This window comes from Tamandua tetradactyla, chromosome X (genome assembly GCF_023851605.1).
Source record: "Tamandua tetradactyla isolate mTamTet1 chromosome X, mTamTet1.pri, whole genome shotgun sequence".
Taxonomy (NCBI): domain Eukaryota; kingdom Metazoa; phylum Chordata; class Mammalia; order Pilosa; family Myrmecophagidae; genus Tamandua; species Tamandua tetradactyla.
Window position 1 is genome coordinate 58,366,364 of NC_135353.1, and position 18,686 is coordinate 58,385,049.

Consider the following 18,686-nt stretch of genomic DNA (forward strand, 5'->3'; position numbering starts at 1 on the left):
CATGAACTACTTCAAAGGCATGATGCTTGTACAAAGAGTGTTTAAGTTCAGGGTATAGGGGGAAAAGTGCTATTGCACGTCATGGGCTATGTTTAATAAGAAAACATCAGCAGAACCAAGCAACACCAGGGGTAAATAATGAGGGGAGGGACAAGAGTTAAGGGGACATTTAGATATTGTATTTAGTGAAGGTGGGTTTATTGGTTATCTATAAGCCAGATGCAAAAGATCAATTATTGTATCATCTACTTTAGAAAATGCTTATAAGAAAACTGGGGCCAAGATTGTAAGCTCTTCTTGCAGTCAAATTTAGTCTGGAGTGGTAATTACTATTTCTGGATTTTGAGAGGCTCTTTTATATATGTATAACCTGATATTTAGAGATAAGAAGGAAGCTGATCACGTTAGGACTAAGGTAATTCAGAACACAGGGGTGATGAAGACGAAAGGTATTTGAGAACCTCAACCTACTCTTTGAGATCAAAGGAAGAAAGGTTTATTTTGTTTGAAAACTAAATTTCCTGTAGCACATAATCTAACTCAACCTGTCTGGATAGCTCATTTAAACAACTGAAACACAGGGAGCCCAGAATAAGTTTGAGGTCCTTTAATCCTGTATAGCTTAATGTAATGCCTGGATACATCCTAGAATATATTAAGCCAATAATAAAAAAGTATTGGCAAAGTCCCTTGACGACTGGGAGAAAAAGAATATGGAACTATTAAACTTTACCACCAGGGAAACCCCTGATACTATGTCCAACATTAGGGACACCCAAATCAATAGGCCAAGCCCTTGATCTTGAGGCTTGCTCTTGTGAAGCTTAGAGAAGCTTAATCTACCTATAGGTATGCCTAACAGTTACTTCTGGAGGATCTCTTTTGTTGCTCAGATGTGAATCCAACTCCGGAAGTGAAATTATTGCCCTTCCCCCTACACGGGACATGTCATCCAGGGATAAAAGTTTCCATGGCAGTGTGGAAGATGACTCCCAGGGATGAGTCCGGCCCTGGCACCCTGTGATCACTAATGCCATCCTGACCAAAAGGGGGAAAAGAAGTGTAACTAATAAACTCTCATCAGTGGCTGAGAGAGTTCAAATAGAGTTGAGAGGCTACTCTGGAGGTCACTCTTATGCAAGCTTCAGTTAGACATTGCTACCTAGCATAACTTACCAAACCCCAACCATAACCATTCCAATCAATCCTAAAGAACACCTAGGGCAATATATAAGATACTACAAAGGTTCCATGCACTAGGGTAACTTTCCAGAAACCTACAATCTCCAGATGGGTCCCTGGACAAGATAAGTCCTGAAACCTAGAGGGCCCAGCCTCTCCAGACATCAGCCAGTTCTATCTCCCTATCCCATATTATTGACAGCCCCTTCCAAAATGAAAACATTAGAATGTGTATAGCCCAAATACCCCTAAACAGTGAGAGAGAAAGATCAAAGGTGATGGTGGAGTTATACAGAAAAGGTAGGGTTTAACAAGCGAATATAACAGCTAAATCATTAAATAGATATTTCTCTTAGACTCCAGTACCTCAGAGCAGCTAGAAGTAAAAACCTAAAATTGTGGAATTGTAACCCATACCAAACTCTGAAATCTGTTCTACAACTAGTTGTTGTGCAGTGCTTTGAAAATTATTGCTTTTTAATATATACGTTATTTTTCACAAAAAGGAAAAAAAAAGTCAACTGTGATGATTAAGAAATATTTATTCCTTCTAGCCTTCAATGTTCTGGAGCAGCTAGAAGGAAAAATTTAAGATGATGGTATAGTAGCCCATGACAAACTCTGGGATCTGTCCTGTAACTACTTGTTGAAGAGAGCTTTAAAAACTATTGCTTTTTTCTTTCTTTCCTTTGTGTATGTTATATTATATATTAAAAAGTTTAAAAAATGAAGTCCTAATGCATGCAACAACATGCATGAATCTTCAAGACATCAAGTTGCTTGAAATAAGCCAGACACAAAAGGACAAAAACTGAAGAGAAAGGAACACCCCCCAACTCATTCCACGAAGCCAACATCACCCCCACACCAAAGCCAGACAAAGATACCACAAGAAAACCAAAGACTAATACAATACAATAATACTGGCATTTATAATTACCCAGATGGTTACCTTTACCACAGATTTTCACTTCATTTTTGCTATGAACCATTGTCTAGCGTCCCTTCATTTCAGTCTGTAGAACTCCCTTTAGCATTGCTCAAAGGGCAAGTCTTCTGTTTATCTGAGAATGTTTTTCCCTCATGTTTGAAAGAGAGTCTCATTGCATATAAAATTCTTGACTGGCAGTTGTTTTCCTGTCAGCATTTCAACCCACTACCTTCTTGCCTCCATGGTTTCTAATAAGAAATTGCCAATCAATTTTATCGGAATTCCTTTGTATATAACATGTTGCTTTGCTTCTACAGCTTTCAAAACTCATTGTCTTTTGCATTTGATAGTGTAGTCAATATATGATGAGATATACTTTTTTTTCACATTTATCCTGTTTGGTGTTCTCTGAGCTTCTTGGATGTACATATTCACATCTTTTGCTAAGCTTGGGAAGTTTTCTGTTATTTCTTTGACTATTCCTTCTGCCCCTTTCTCTCTTCTCCTCCTGGGACTCCCATAATGCATATATTGGTGTACTTGATGATTCCTCATAGCTATCATAGCCTATGTTCACTTTTAATATTTCTTTTTGCTTTCTGCTCCTCAGCCTGACTCATTTCAAGTGTCTTGTCTTCAAATTCACTAATTCTTTCTTCTGCAAGCTCCATTATGCCCTTGAAACCCTGTTGGGCATTTTCCATTTCAGTTTCTGTGGTTTTCAACACCAGTAGCTGTGTTTGATTCCTTTTTGAAATTTCTATCTCTTTACTTAGAGTCTCGTACCGTTCATTCATTGTTTTCCTGATATCCTATAGTTCTTTCTCTGTACTTTCCTTCATCTCAAATATTTTTAAGATCATTAAAAAAAATGCTTTGTTCAGTATGTCCACATTCTTGCTTGTTGGTATTTCTTGTATTTTCATCCTCTTCCTTTGGATGGGCTATCATTTCCTGTTTCTTTGTTTGTCTTGTACTCTTGTTGCACACTGTACATTTTAATACTTTAAAATGCTAACTCTGGTATTTACTCTCTGGAATGTCTATTTTCTGGTTTTATAACAAGATCATGATAAGACAGAAATTTTCTTGAGCTTTAGCACTCCTATCAGGAAGGTCTGCCCAGGCTAAATGCAGTGTGCAGGGTTTTCCCCATCTTTCTGGGCCTCTGTCTTATCCTGGGCTTTTGCTTGTTAGTTGTTTTGAATTACCCTGTTTACAGGAGTTTGGCTGTCCTGTTTCCCAGGGGACAAACCTCCCTCTCCTGGATATCAGAAGCTGGCAGGTCTTAGTCCAAGGCTGTCCATCTCTATAGTTTTTCACACCCTTGCATTGTCTCATACTGCTTTTGCCTGGATTGAAAATTCTGGGAGGAAGGTCCCCCTAGGGGAGACTTTCCCAAGTCAGTCTTTCCCAGCCAAAACAGGGCCAGGGACTCACAAAGGAGGTGAGGAACAGTTCCAAAGTGTCCTGTGGAGGGGGTCAGGAAAGAACAAAATCTCTGATTGCTCCCCAAAGCTGAGGTCTCCTGCCCTGTCCAGCAAATGCATCCCTTCAGCTAACTTCCCCACCACCACCACGCCCTGAAAAAGCACTGCATTTTTCAATCTCCACTGCATCCACCCCTGTCCAAAGAGGGTTGAAACATTAGCTGCCCTCAGAGCCAGGACCCAGTGATCCCAATTCACTAATCAAAAGCCATGATCAGTGATTGGCTGTATCTATCCCTGTTCTTGGGAAAGAGGATTTTTATGCCCCTTTCTGTTTGCAGTAGCTAGCCAGGGGCTGGACCTCAGGCAGCCTGCCATGAGAGTGGGGGATGGGTATCAGTAGCCACCACACAGAGAAAGCAATTTCTAGTTCTTTCCCATAATTTATCAGCTTCTTTGTCCCATTCTTCCCTGGATGTTATACAGTGGTCTTCTGGTCTCTGGAGTTTCCGAATAGTTGTTTCAGAGCATTCTTGCCTGTTTAATAATGGTTTGGATGAGAGGACTGAGTCCCAGAGCTCCCTACTCTACCATCCTCTCCAGAAGTCTTCTGTTAAACCCTCTTTCTGTTTTTAGCATGGGCAGGCTCTGGGAATTGAGTGCGGGTCTCTGGCATGGCAGGCAAGAATTCTGCCACTAAGCCACCATTGCACCAGCCCCTCATTAATTATTATTTTTTAAGTATTTCATTATACAGTTCCTTATACACATTGTGGATATTAGAATATTATCAGCTATGACACCTGGTTTTGAATAGCTAAAAGTTATCAGAAGCAGCTTTCAATATGGTGGCACACAGAAAAATTAATACCATCGCTGACCAAGAAGAAAATTCTTCCAGAGCAAGTATCCTTCAAGAGGCTAGCTAATAATGCGTGGTGGTGATGGTAGCACAACACTGTTACTGTAATCAATAACACTGAATTATATATTAGAAGGTGGGTAAAATGGGAAATATCAGATTACATATTTATTACCAGGTTTTTAAAAAACACATGTAACTGTAAAACACAAATAGTGAACACTAATGTAAACTATGGACTGTATTTAACAGTATAATTATAATGATATTTTTAATCAGTTTTAACAGAAATCCCACACTAATACAAAATGTTAATAGGAAACACTCCGTAGTAAATAGCTTTTTGAGGGTGTGACTATTTACCGGTAAAGTTGGGTAAGCAGTCTCATTCCCTTCTTCAACTTCATAGAAGGTAATGGTTTCTTCCAAGCCCCTGGGCATCTGTACATTTTCTGGGACAAAGCCATACTGGCATTCCTTATTCATACAATGCATCTGTCGATGACTTCGTCTAAAAGAACTTCAGTATGGAAAATAAGAAGGGGGAAAAGTGCTAAACAATAGTAGCAATTTGTTTCTAACTACTAAATAACAGTTCAATCATCTCTAAATTAATGCTTTTTTTAGGCCAGCAATGAAACCACTTACCACTTTCTTTAACTTTCAACACACTTTGAATTCACTTACCGAGATCTATAGGAGAAGTTATCATAGCTCTGGCAGCATCTTCTACCTGGGCCAGGGTAGAAACCAACTTTAGGGCCTGCCATGTTATGCCTGTTCATAAAGCGAGATGAATCCCTAAGAATAAAGGGAAAGGAAAATAGAACTCCTTTTACTCACTAATGCCTGAGTAGGCAGTCTCTATAGTCAAACAAATTAGCACCTCTTTCTAAAAACTGCCAAGTAAAGCAATCAAAAGAGCTCTGCTCTCAATACTGGCATTAGACCTATCCATCACGAACAGATACAGTACCACATGCCACACAGACACTCATACTTGACAGCATTAAATCTTCTGACATTTCTTCAACTGCTCCCTATTTCCCTAGACTATGGCAATACTGTGCTGGTTTGAAAGGATTTATGTACCCTAGAAAAGCCATGTTTTAAGCCTAATCAATCTTGTGGGAGCAACAGCTTCTTCTAATCCCTATTCAGGACTATAGGTTCGAAACTTGACTAGGTTATCTCCACAGAGATGTGACTCAATCAACTGTGGGTATTAAACTCAATTAGATGGAGAAATGTCTCCATCCATTCTACATGAGTCTTGATTAGTTTACTGGGATCCTATAAAAGAGGAGACATTTTTGGAGAGAATGCCTCTTGAGAACGATGAATAAAGCCACAGCAAAGCCGTGCACAGACACGAGGCCGAGAGAACCACCGAGTCCACCAGTCAGTGACCTTTGGAGATTCTGAGAGAGCAGAGAAGGACGACAGAATGCCGCTGAACCAAGAAGCAGAGTCTACCAGCCAGTGACATTTGGAGATGAAGAGAATGCCCCTGTGGGAGCTTCATGAAGCAAGATGCCTGCAGAAGAAGCTAGGAGATAATGCCATGTTCACCATGTGCCTTTCCACTTGAGAGAGAAACCCTGAACTTCATCAGACTTCTTGAATCAAGGTATCTTTCCCTGGATGCCTTAGATTGGACATTTCTATAGACTTGCTTTTAATTGGGACATTTTCATGGCCTTAGAACTGTAAACTTGCAAATTATTAAATTCCCCTTTATAAAACGCCATTACATTTCTGATATATTGCATTCCAGGAGTTAGCAAACTAGAACAAATACCAACTTACCAGTAAGTTTAATTAATGAGAATTTTAGTTCTATCATCTCTATTCCCTTTAGGCAGAGATTATAAAAGAAATACAAACATTAAGATACGTCTCAATTCTACTATAATTTTGTTCAGGGGTTATTTCCAAGGCCAAGAGATGTACATCAACCTTGAAAGTCAGTTAAGCCTTACCTGGGCACCCCATATCCCCGACCTTGTCTGTGAGACGAATGTTGAGGATGAAAAGGCTCATTAGATAAAACACTGCCAGCTGTCTGTGAGTAGTGCACTGGAGAGCCATGTCCATAATGCATATCGTGCTGAAGCCTGGGTGGGAGGAGGGGATCTCCCCTGCTATAAGCCATGGTCATATAAACCTCTTTTCCTCTAACTTTTTTAAACATCTTCTTTCGTTGCTTCATGTCCATCTCTGACACAGCTTTCAGGAAAACAGAGGTAGCAAATAAACTTGATAACCAAAGCAAAAAATCCAGTCTTCTCCCACCCCTGCAACTGCCTAAAACTCTCAGAAACTTTTCTTCAGACCAAACCAAATACAGAGAGGGAATTTCTCTGTGTGTGTGTATGTGTCTGTGTTAAAGATGTACTAGATCTTACATTGGAAAGATAAAATGAATGCGTACTTTCTGTTTCAATGGATATTTCAACACTATCTTGAGTATAGGCAGCTTTGTTCATCAAAATATCAAGTGCCATCTAGTCACCCATGTTACTATTCTCCAAGAAATTACACTCTTAATATCTCTGGCTGCTTCTGTGAGGCATTATCCTAGTTCTAAGAAAAATTTTTCCCTCAAGACTTAAGAGTCTAAAAATCTACTGCCATTTAAGTTTACACAAAGTCCCCTAGAATAGTGGTTCTCAACCAGGGACAACTTTTGTCCCACTCTGCCATCCCAGGGAACTTTGGCAAAGTATGAAGACATTTTGGTTGTCACAACTGAGGGGAGGTGTTATTGGTATCCAGTGGGTAGAGGCCATGGATACTACTAAGCATCTTACAATGCATAGGAGAGATTCCACAGTAAAGAATTCTTAGCCCAAAATATCAATAGTGCCAAGGTTGAGAAACCCAAACTTAGAACAAGACTATTGTTTTACCTTTAAAAAAGTAAAATAAAAAGCACAATGTAGATAAGTAAAAGGGCTACAATAAGGGAAAAATAAAAGAATAAAAACCTTCAGTATACAAACCTATTTCTGGGACATAGCTCCCAGGCATTTTCTGGTAACTTCTTCCTTTCCGAGTAGGCATAGCATTCCAGGCAGGAACAGGTGTCACTTGCGTAACTGGTTTTAAGTTAGCCAGTGGAACAACATGCCTTAAAGTTAAAGGTATCACCATGAAGACACTGCAACAACTAATTCTTATTTGATACACATACCCCCACATTCCTACTTCATTTTCAAGTGTCTTCAGTTTAAACCTGTGACACTAGCGTTCCTGCTTAGGATTTCTCTTTAGGTAGAAAACCAAAGAGTAGCTTGTATAATTTCACAATTGTCTATAGTGCCTATCACATTCCTGAGGAAAGACTGTGGTAGACTGTATTAGTTCACAAATATTTGCTGCTCCTCCATGGAGAAGGATTTTATTTCCCTATCCTACTGACATCAAGTTTGACTCTGTAAACCACTTTGGATAACAAAGTGTGAGTAGATGCATTAATAACCAGCACATGGTTTTCCATGTTCTCATCTTCTCCCCACCCATGATCATGGAAGGATGTGTCAGCACAGAACCTCTGGCAGCTCGTGTCCCCTTTGCCGACCCATTGTAGACATGTTACATGAGGGAGAAATGAACTTTGTTTTAAGCTGCTGAAATTTTGTCAGGGCAGCATAGTCTAGCTTAATGGTTCTCAAGGTAGATGAGCAACATTAGTATCACCTGGAAACTTGTTAGAAATGCAAATTCTTGGACTCCATCCTAGACTTATTTAATCAGAAATTTTCGGGAATAGGGCTTATCAATCTGTGTTTTAACAAGCCTTTTAAGTAATTCTGATGCATACTATATTTTGACAATGACTGGACTAGTTTATCCTGTAAGGCTCAGGAGAGCCTTATCCTGTAAGGTAGAAGCTCAGTTAGTAAACCCATTTTCTAATTATTTTGATTAGGATGAACAATTTTGTACCAGAATTTTGTTGTACTTAACATTTCTAGTAAGTTGATTAGTATCTAGGATTTGAAAACTTTTATACATAATTGATACCTGAATTGAGATTTGACACATCAGCATATGCTTTTACAATGAGAGAAAAGTCATCTCAGGTTAGGACCAGATATAACTCAGGTCCTCATACTAGCATCCTAGTAATTCTCAATTAAATACTACAAAAAAGGCACCAGGCACTAAATGTTTTAGTAATTCAACAAAATACTATATTCTTACTTTTCTGCCAATTCTTCAATGAAGACTGTTACTGAATTGTTCTCATTTCCTACTTCCTGAATATGAGCATTGTAATATCTTCCACCTGATTCCAAACGAACCTGAAAGAAGAGAATATGTCTAGTCTCAAGGTAGTCACAAACCTGGCTTCTGTAAAACAAAAATATCACTTTTTCCAAATTGAATTCAACATCTACTTTGTAAAATAGTTAATATCAACACTGCCAATGTGGTTCAATGGAGGCAATACTGAAACAGCTAAATCTAGCCACAAAAATTTTGCAATAAAAATTTAGCATAAAAGGAAAGAAGTTCTAACACATGCTGCAATGTGGTTAAAACCTAGAAAACGGGTGCACAGGTGGTTCAGGGTGGAATGCTCACCCTCTCATGTGGGAGACCTGGGTTTGATTCCTGGACCATGAACCACCCCCAAAAACAAAAAACCTAGAAAACATGTTTTCATAAAGACAAATATTGTATGACTACACGTATATGAAATATCTAGAGTAAGCCAATTCAGAGAGACAGAAAATGTATCACAGGTTACCAGGAGCCAAAGAGGAGGTCCAAATGGGGAGTTTTGCTTAAACAGGTATTTTCCGTTTGGCGTGATAAAAAAAAAATGTTAATGTATGGTGGCGATGATAGTATGACATTGTAAAAATGAGGTGTAACCCTAAAAAGTGGCTTAAATGGAAAGCTCATATATACACATATATGCAACAAAGTAAAAATTAACACAATTTTAAAAGAGTATTTTTTAGCATTTGTAAGTGAGTATTGCTAAGCTTATATTAACGACTAAAACCACAATCTTGGAGAACAAATTGCTGATTCTTCAAAGAAGAAACTAACCTGACACTTGTCTCCCAAATAGTACTGTCTCCCAGCATACTCCAAGTAATCAGATTTTTGAAGTTCTGGTTTAAAAAAAAAAAAAGGAAGATTCAAGCTCAACTGAACTGATTCATTTCCTATTTTACATCATTTAATCTCCAGTTCACTTTCATCATAGTGCTTTATGACAATGCTATCACTATGCTAAAATCTGAAAGAAAAAAAAATCCAAGGGGCTATTCTATCTTTCTTGATAAGTTATTTCTGTGGTCAACTTAGGGAGACCTGCCAGAATAATTTTGTGTTTAAACACAAATAGGTAGGAACTGTGAAGTTATAATCTTAGAAATGGTCAAACATCAATAATATACAAGCTGAAAGTAATACTATGAAGCTTCTTCAGAGCAGCGTATTGTTTTTTTAACAAGTTACTGTCTTTATAAGAGGTCCTAACCTCATTCTAAACTGCAAACTATACTGAGGTTCAAGGAGTTGAATGTGAAACATTAAAGTTACCTTGAAGGCAGTACTTTAAAGCCTAGTTTGATGAATTTGTTATCTTACGAGGAAAGAAAAACAATTACCTATCTCAACAGTCAAAGTTTTTTTCTATAAAGGGCCAAATAGTAGATATCATTTTTAAGGCTTGTTGATCCATACACACTCTGTCACAACTTCCCAACTCTGCTGCTGTGGCACAAAAGCAGCCACAGACAATACATAAATGAATGAATATGGTTATGTTTCAATAAAACTTTATTTATGGACACTGAAATTTGAGTTTCACAAGATTTCATGTATTATGATATACTATTATTAAAATTTTTCCAACCATTTAAAAATGTAAAGATTATTCAACTCACAGATCATACAAAAATATAGTTTGCTGACACCAAACCTATTCATTTATCAATGAAGATAATCTTAACACTTTAAAATTTAAGATAAGAGGAGCTCATCCCAGTCACTAAAAGTTTCTGGTACTCTTAAAGTTATCTAAAGACCATCTCTGCACAGTCTTTGCAAAGTTGAAGTCACAGATAAACATCAACTCTAAAAGATTCTTTCCCACTTCTAAACCTGTTTGTTTCCTCCTCCATATGTAAATTATGTATGGAATAAGGTTAAAAGTACCAGGTTGTTCTTGTTAAGTAGAATGAAGATGTCTCCTGTATGAAACAATCTGCAAAATTATTCCCCTGGATCTGTCAAGGATTCAAAAGCATTATGTTGCTATTTCATACCTTTTCTGCTGTCCAACCAAACATCAAATTCTACATTACGATAGATTTCTGGATCCAGGGCTTTGAGCACTTTATAGGGGAAGAGCATCTTTGATGGATTGTCTGGAAACTAAAACAAAAACAATCATGCTACAAATTCACTATCCTTAGCCTAAGTCTTCCTTCCATGAAGAAGGAAGAATTAAGGTTCATTTCTTCCTTCCTTGTTTTTTCTCCTTAAACCATGTACATATGCCTTTCTTTTCTTTTTTATTCAAGAAATGAATGGCACAATAAATTTCACTATGTATTTTTAAAATTGGGAGACTAATGAAGCAAAATGCAAATAACTCCAAAGAGCTTAGAGGGTGGAAGAGAAATACTGTCTAAACCAGCCAAAACTCAAGACACATTTTATAAAAACCAATGGAAGGGCGGGCCACGGTGGCTCAGCAGGCAAGAATGCTTGCCTGCCATGTCAGAGGACCCGGGTTCGATTTCCGGTGTCTGCCCATGTAAATTAAAAAAAAAAAAAAAAAAAAAACAATGGAAAACAACCCAGGATTAAAAATTATGCCAGGATTATTCAACACGTCATATTAATATGCACAAAGAAATGTCCTAAAATCACCTCAGAAAAACCTGAAAAGTTTACTTCGTTTTGACCAAATTCTGTGTTGATTTCCAAAGGAACTACCAGTTCTCTTCTGCTTCACTAGAATTTCATCATACTCAATACTGTTCCAAAATTTTCAGCATTTGGGATGTTATATATTGTTATAATCATATTTGTCCTATTTAGCTAGCTTCAAAACCAAAGTTCTGTATATTAGCCTACTTGCTTTTCTGTCTACAGAGATGGCAAGAATTGCTACTATTTCTACAACTTCAGTAAACTAGGATTATTACAGAATTCCTTTGAATACAGCAAGGGTAAGCATATTCTTTAGTGGAAAAAAAATAGTCCATTCAAAAGTCTTAGCATCAGAAGACTGACTACAAACTAGATATTTATTGGGTTTGTAACATTAACTCAAAAACAAGACCTCCTGAAATTTCTCAGGTGTTCAGACTTTGCTTCAAAAGATCTACAATCCCATTTAAAGGAGAATTCAGAGAAAATTAAGCACTCATTTTACTTTACCAAATAGGTAAGACTTTCACAAAGAAAAGCATGACCAACATCCCCCTATGTGACTAGAATGGACTATCCAATCTTAACTAGTTTAAATTATAATGCTGCAAGAAAAAAGTATTGAAGTTATTTGTTCCAAAAAAAAAAATTAAACCTTTGCTTCTTCTGTTCCTTGACTGTAGCCCTCTGGTATATTTTCAACATGACAGCAGGAACTCCACTCATCAACCCTAATCAAAAAGATTTAGAACAAACAGCTTTAGATAAATGCAGTAGTTAAGAAAATTTTTAAGTCTAACAACTATACCACCACCTACTGGTGAAGCCCAGTTCTAAAAGTGAGGCAAATACTTCTTCATCCCAGTACTTACATTTATGCTTTCTTTTTATGATAGGTGCGTACTGCAATACACTTAACAGACTATGTCCTATTTCATACCTCCTGTGGAGAAAGACTTTTTTTTTTTGGTGCATGGTCTGGGAATCAAACTCGGGTCTCCAGCATAGAAGAGAGACAGACTTTAAAGATGACCATTATGATCCCTACCTGCTGTTCACCTACTTGCATGATGCTCTTCCCTTGAATTTGCTTCTAACCAAAAGAACATGGCAAAGGTGACAGGACATATGTGATTACATAAGAATGTAACACCCATCTTGCTGGTCCCCCTCTCCCTTGCTGACTATAAGGTAGCAAGCAAGCAGCCATGTTGACAAACCCCATTTGCAAGGAGTTGAATATTGCTTCTAGAAGCTAAGGGTGGCCTCTGGTCAACAGCTCTCAAAAAAACTTAAGTTCAGTCCTACACCTGCAAGCACCCGAATACTGCCAAGAAGTACAGGAGTAGAGAAGTGGATCTTTCCCCAGTCAATAGTCCAAATGAGAACCCAGTCCTGGACAACACTCTCACAGCAGCCTTGTGAGACTCTAACAAGAGGACCCAGCTAAGCCATGAGAGGATTCATAACACCAGAAATTGAGAGATAATTGAGTTGTTTCAAGTGGCTAAGTTGGTGGTTATGCAGCACTAGAGAACTAATTCACCTTGCCTTCCTACTACTATAATTTCCATAACTCTGAAGTCTTTAAGACAAGCAGTGAAGAATGAAAACTTTTACTTTGACATATGGATGCCATCTCCTGCATTCCCAAATAAGCTTTTAAAAACAAACTCTTCTACCCAAAAAAAAAAAAAATTGCAAGCATAAAATATCCAAGAATTAGAACTATGAGACAAAAAGACACTTGAGGGCAGACAAAGGAGGCTCAGTGGCAGGGTTCTCGTCTGCTGTGCCGGAGACCTGGGTTTGTTTCCCAGTGCCTGCCCATGCCAAAAAAATAAAAAATACACTTGAGTTGGCACCAGGACCATCTGAATTTCCAGAAAAGAACTAGGAATCAGGAAGAAATGAGATAGTACTCACTTCATATCTCAAACACAAGCATTTTTACTAGATACATTCAGTAAAAGCTGCTTTCTTGGAGGCTATCTATACTATTTTTGCACACCAAAGGCAGACACTTAAAGGCTCCTAAAATGCCCCTCAGCCTGAGAGACCGTTTCTTACTAGCTGGATGTATGTGTTAAGTGACCACTCTGAAACTGTTTACGATCAGTTTTTTACTTCAAATTGTGGTCTAACAGTCTATCAACATCAGAATATTTGGGTCACACTTGTTAAAGAAGCAGATTCCTGGCCTCACCCTGACCTCAGTTTGTAAAGGTGGACCCAGGAATCAGCCTTTGTAATGAGCACTCTAATCATTTACATATAACTAAAGCTTGAGAAATCACTGATTAGGTGGTTCTAAAGGTCTCTTCTGGCAATATGAAACTGATTCTTATTTGAAAAGAACCCTCCAAAGCCTGAGCCTCTCACCAAAAACATGGCTTCTGGGTAAAACTTCTCTTTCCCCACTAAAAAAAATATACCTTTATCTATACACACACACTGTGTAATCTAGATCATAAGCTTGCAGGTCCTTTCCACTTTCAAATGATGACCCAGAGAAATGAAATATTATCACATAGCTGTCATCCCTTCTCCTTTATTACCTATCCGGAGTTGAAGTCTTGAAGTCAATATGGGCATCCTCACTGCCAGTCACAGCATTGTTTCTGTTCTTCTTAGAACCACTTCGAAACAATTCAACTGCAGTTTTCAACTCTTCTTCATCCACAACAAACACATCTTTATAGAGTATTTCATACAATACAGCTAAAGGAAAAAAATGGTAAAAACTCCAATTGTGAAAATAAGTTACTCTTTTATAACAGTGTGAAAGTAGCCAGAACCCAGTGAACAAGTTCGATATAACCAACAGGTTTTAAAAGAGATATTCATGGAGGGTCCCTAGATTTAAGTATTGGCAGAAAAATACTTGAAAACACACCCAAACATTCATAAAACCTTCACATACCCTGACAAACAGCTGCACTTGACTGAAATTGTTTTGAGTACACGGAATCATAATGACCATTACTTGAACAGCAAAGTAGAATCTGAAGAAAAGAAACACACACACACACAGAACAACTGAGTGAATGTTATACATCTTACAACTGTGATTTACTTCAAAGTAAGATTTAATCAGAAAATGATAAAAATAAGTGAACTTACTATTTTTTAAAAAGTGTTTTTTTTACATCTCAATACAATCTACATCTCATAAAGAAGTTATCTTGACAGGGACTTTTAAATGCTAAGATTAACTGGCTTGTAATATACTAAACAAGTCCTGATTTAAAAATTTGCAAAAGATGGGAACTTTTAGAAACTGAGTGAATGAATAAAAAAGAAAGCCTATCAGTAGAAGTAATAAAACTGAGCCTGATTTGTAAGAATGACTGGAGAAATTAAGTGAAATACCCTAATTCCCCAAACTTGGACTATGGGGGCATAGGGAGAGAGGGGGCTTTCATTCAATTCATTCTAAAGTTTATTCACTGTCCCAAACAGCAATAGATCAAATCCACTATATAGGATCAATACATTCTATGGGTAAATACTGCCACCAGGCTTCCTTGGTGGAAAATTATGCTAAGCACTCTTCTTTTTACCTTCCTCCACTACCCTGTGCTACCTTCTCCCAATAACTAAGTTCTCTGATCCCAGGCCTATCATTCTTCTCTCGCCTCTTTTCAAAATCACAATCCCAACTCCTTTAGTATCACTAAAGGACACTCCTTTCAAAAGGTCAAACTAAAGTTACCTAGAGTATGGTTTAAATTATGAATACGCATCACCAGCCACAAGGGGTATTTACATTTAAGAGGAATTTATTAACCCAAAAGAAATGTAAACAGATTTTGAGCCGAGAAGACCTTATTACATTGGGCTATAAGAATAAAGAAAGGTTAATAACTGGAGGCAATTTTTAAGGAGCCCTTGAAGGACCCAGCTAAGAGAACTGATTAATAAATAAGCAGGAATGAAAATGGAGATAGTGAACAATTTCTCTATTCAAGTGGAAAGAAGTACTGTCTTGACTGGAAGAGGCAAAACTATGCATATGATGACTTTCATGTTACTGGTGGTATTCCAATATAAAATAATTCTCTCATACACACTTTCAGGTAATGTGTTTGTTGGGGATGGGTAGTTGGTATGTAATGGCAGTAAAGTAGTGAAAAAAATGAAGTAGATCAATATTATTGATGAGGATATTTATCTGAAAAGAATAACAGAATGTTAAATACGATCCAATCTATATAAAGAAAAACATAAATGTAAAGAAAATGACATAGAAGGATAACCTATCCAAACTTAATAATTGTTACCTTGAGTAAAGACATGAGAATGAAGAGCATGAATGAGGACTTCCCTTTTTACTCTACATCTCCAAATTTAAATTTTATTTTATTTTGCTTTTAATAAGTATGTTATTTCTATTCTTTCTAGATAGAGCAAATGGGTAGAATGAAGATGGCTAGTTTCTACTAGCATTCACTTTGATACTGAATACATTTAAGAATTGAAGATAAATATGTAGAATTCAGAATCAACAAGGGGAAAGGTACGAAGGTGAACATTAGACATTTATTTATTTCAAAATTTTTTCTCTAAAATCAATTTCACATATGAATCATCAATGGGTACACTGCTTTTAATGAAGCCATTTTTGAATGTCCAAACAATTCAAATATGAATCTTAGGAGCTTGAATTGAGACACAGCAACTAAGTTTCAGGCAAAGCAAAATATCACACAACAAAAATAGATTGACGACACCTGGCTTTTCCTTATTAAATTTTATTATGAACAAATATACTCACTTTATATATTTTCACACCTTCAGACATATATATACACACACACAAACCACTATCATGAGCATGAACATACCCACTGCTGAGTATTAGCTTTGTATGCATGTATGAATGAAATATATGATATGATCATACATTCAAAAGGTCTTACATTTTTTATTCTTCTGGTTCCCAACTGGTTATGCTTTTGCCTTAATTAGTTCAATAATATTTCTGTAAGATGTACAAGATTAATTAAAAAATGGAACTGTATAATTGTAGAAACTAGGTGGTAGGTATATGAGTATTCATTATATGGGTCTTTCAACTTTTCACTTACAAGAAGTTTCACAATAAAAAGTTAGGGGAAAAAGTGAACTACAGGTTTAAAGATTCCAAAGAAAAGATCTAAATGTCCAAATCTCATCTCATGTGATGCTGTGTGTAATTGCTAAAATACAAAAGCTAACACTTCTCTTCCTCAAACAGTTCTGATTATGTCATGTCTTCACTAAAAACTTTGCATATTTATGGACAAGTGTACTGATGTTTTACTTTGAAACACATCAAAAAGTAAGATGGCTTGATAAATGGATGGAAAATGGGATGGGCAGAGATCTGATAAAACAAGTATACTAAAATGGTTAACAATAGAATCTGGGTGTTCACTGTAAAATTCTTTTAACTTTTCTCTCTGTTTGAAAATTTTCATAGTAAAATGTTAGGAAAAAGTTTCAAATGATTATCTTGAACAATGAAAAGCCAAATTCTTTGGCATGGCATACTACATCTCGCATTATATAATTCTAACCTTTCAGCATCCCCTCCCCCAATCAACTGCTCTTACTTCCATGTCTTTACATAAAGTGTTTTACTCTGAATAAAATGTCCTCCATACCTGATAAACTCATTTTTTCTATATCACTTAAATTTCACTACCACTATGAAGCTTTATAAGCCCCCTCAAGCAGAGTGAACTACATTTTATTCTGTGCTCTTTGGCATAATTCTATTATAAAACTTACCACGTTGTTGTAATTAATTATTTACATGTCTGTCATCATAGCCCTCCCTCTGGAGGGCAAGGATATTGTTGTATTCATTTGGGTACTCCCAAAAGCCCAATACAGTGTACACTACAGGGGCTTAATATTTGCTGAACAAATTAGATGGTGGCACCCTGGTAAAATAATTAATGTGCCCAAATTATACATATCGTCCAAGAATAAATTGGTATCTCTTGTGTCCTACTCAGTCTTCTCCATTCCTGCTCCCACTTGCCAAGTTCAGGTTTTTTCCCTGGATTACTTACTGTCCAGCATTCTAACAATTCTCCAAATGTCTAGTCTCGTCTAACCTTGAGTAAAATGTTGCCTGAATTTTGCTCCATGGTATAAAATGAGAATTATCAAACTCAAATATTGCATGTAGTATACATTCACTAATCAAATATTCAGGATAAAGGGCTTTTTAAAAATACTTTTTTGAAGAAAAGTTGAATAGCGAACAATTTGTTCTGCTGAGTGTTCTCAACCAACAAAATAACCTACTACTATTTTCCAAGCATCTGACTAGGCAACGGTAGAACACTGTCCCTGCCTGCAAGAACTTACAGACTAATAGGAGAAACAAACATGTAACACAAATATTATGTGATAATTACCTGGATACTTCTAGGGGGCACAAAAGGAGGAAATAAATCAAAGGAAGTTGGAAATTTTCAGAGAAACTGACATTTGAGATACAGAGGAAGAGAAAGCATGAAAGTTGGACTATATGGAAACATGAAATACTAAGACTGGAAGACTATGAAGCTGGAAAGATGTGGGAATCCTTTAGGGCACTGAATGCCCAGCCACGATTTCAACTTTATCTCCTGGTCAATGAAGAGTCAATTAAGGTTTCAGTGTTTTTGTTTACCACAGGAGTGACAAGATAAGATCTGTTTAGATGGATAGCTAACAATACTGAGAATGACTGATGAGAGAAGGCTGGTGGCAGAGAATCTTATCATTTAGGTTCTATTTTTTCATTAATTAGGTGGGAAAAAAAAAGAGTAATTCTTAATATGCTGGGAAGCCGGCATCATTCAACTTATTTTTAATAAAACAAACATTCACTCATCTTACCTTGTCTTTGTAGCCATTATCAGTGACATAAGTTGGAGGTTTTCCAGGATAGCGATAAAGAATGAAATCCCGACTAGATGGGTTAAAAATAAAGGTGGGGAAGAAGAGACAATTTAGTACATGTAAGAGAGAGAAGATCAGTATCTGTGCTTTCAAACTGCCTAGCTTATTCATGCAAAATAATCAAAATATTTAAGAGGCTAAATAATATTAATTTTAGGTAGATAGCTTACCATCCCTCAAATTCCATGGGTTTTAATTTTCTTGATATATCTTAATTTGAGGGGAGGAGGGATAAGATAGATTACCAATTATATGTGAATTTGGGGGGTGACTTTTCTTTATTTAAAGCACGGTCTTGGTCATTTTTTTCTATAAAAGACAAGATCATAAATACTTCAGGTTTTGCAGGCCATATGATCTCTTGTCTACAAGGGTCTCTGCAGAACGAAAGAAGCCACAAACAATGCATAAACAAATTAGTATGACTGTGTTC

At 36.9% G+C, this 18,686-nt stretch overlaps 1 protein-coding gene across 1 annotated transcript in view; it reads right to left on the reverse strand.

Moving 5' to 3' along the window:
- ALG13 (ALG13 UDP-N-acetylglucosaminyltransferase subunit) overlaps positions 1 to 18,686 on the reverse strand; it is an 88,061-nt gene that overhangs the window by 46,191 nt on the left and 23,184 nt on the right. Inside the window, 11 exon segments of the mRNA XM_077146969.1 lie at positions 4,769 to 4,925; positions 5,093 to 5,206; positions 6,388 to 6,634; positions 7,411 to 7,538; positions 8,615 to 8,715; positions 9,473 to 9,537; positions 10,699 to 10,807; positions 11,967 to 12,042; positions 13,870 to 14,032; positions 14,235 to 14,316; positions 18,191 to 18,263. Of these exon segments, the coding sequence (XP_077003084.1) occupies positions 4,769 to 4,925; positions 5,093 to 5,206; positions 6,388 to 6,634; positions 7,411 to 7,538; positions 8,615 to 8,715; positions 9,473 to 9,537; positions 10,699 to 10,807; positions 11,967 to 12,042; positions 13,870 to 14,032; positions 14,235 to 14,316; positions 18,191 to 18,263 (1,315 nt within the window).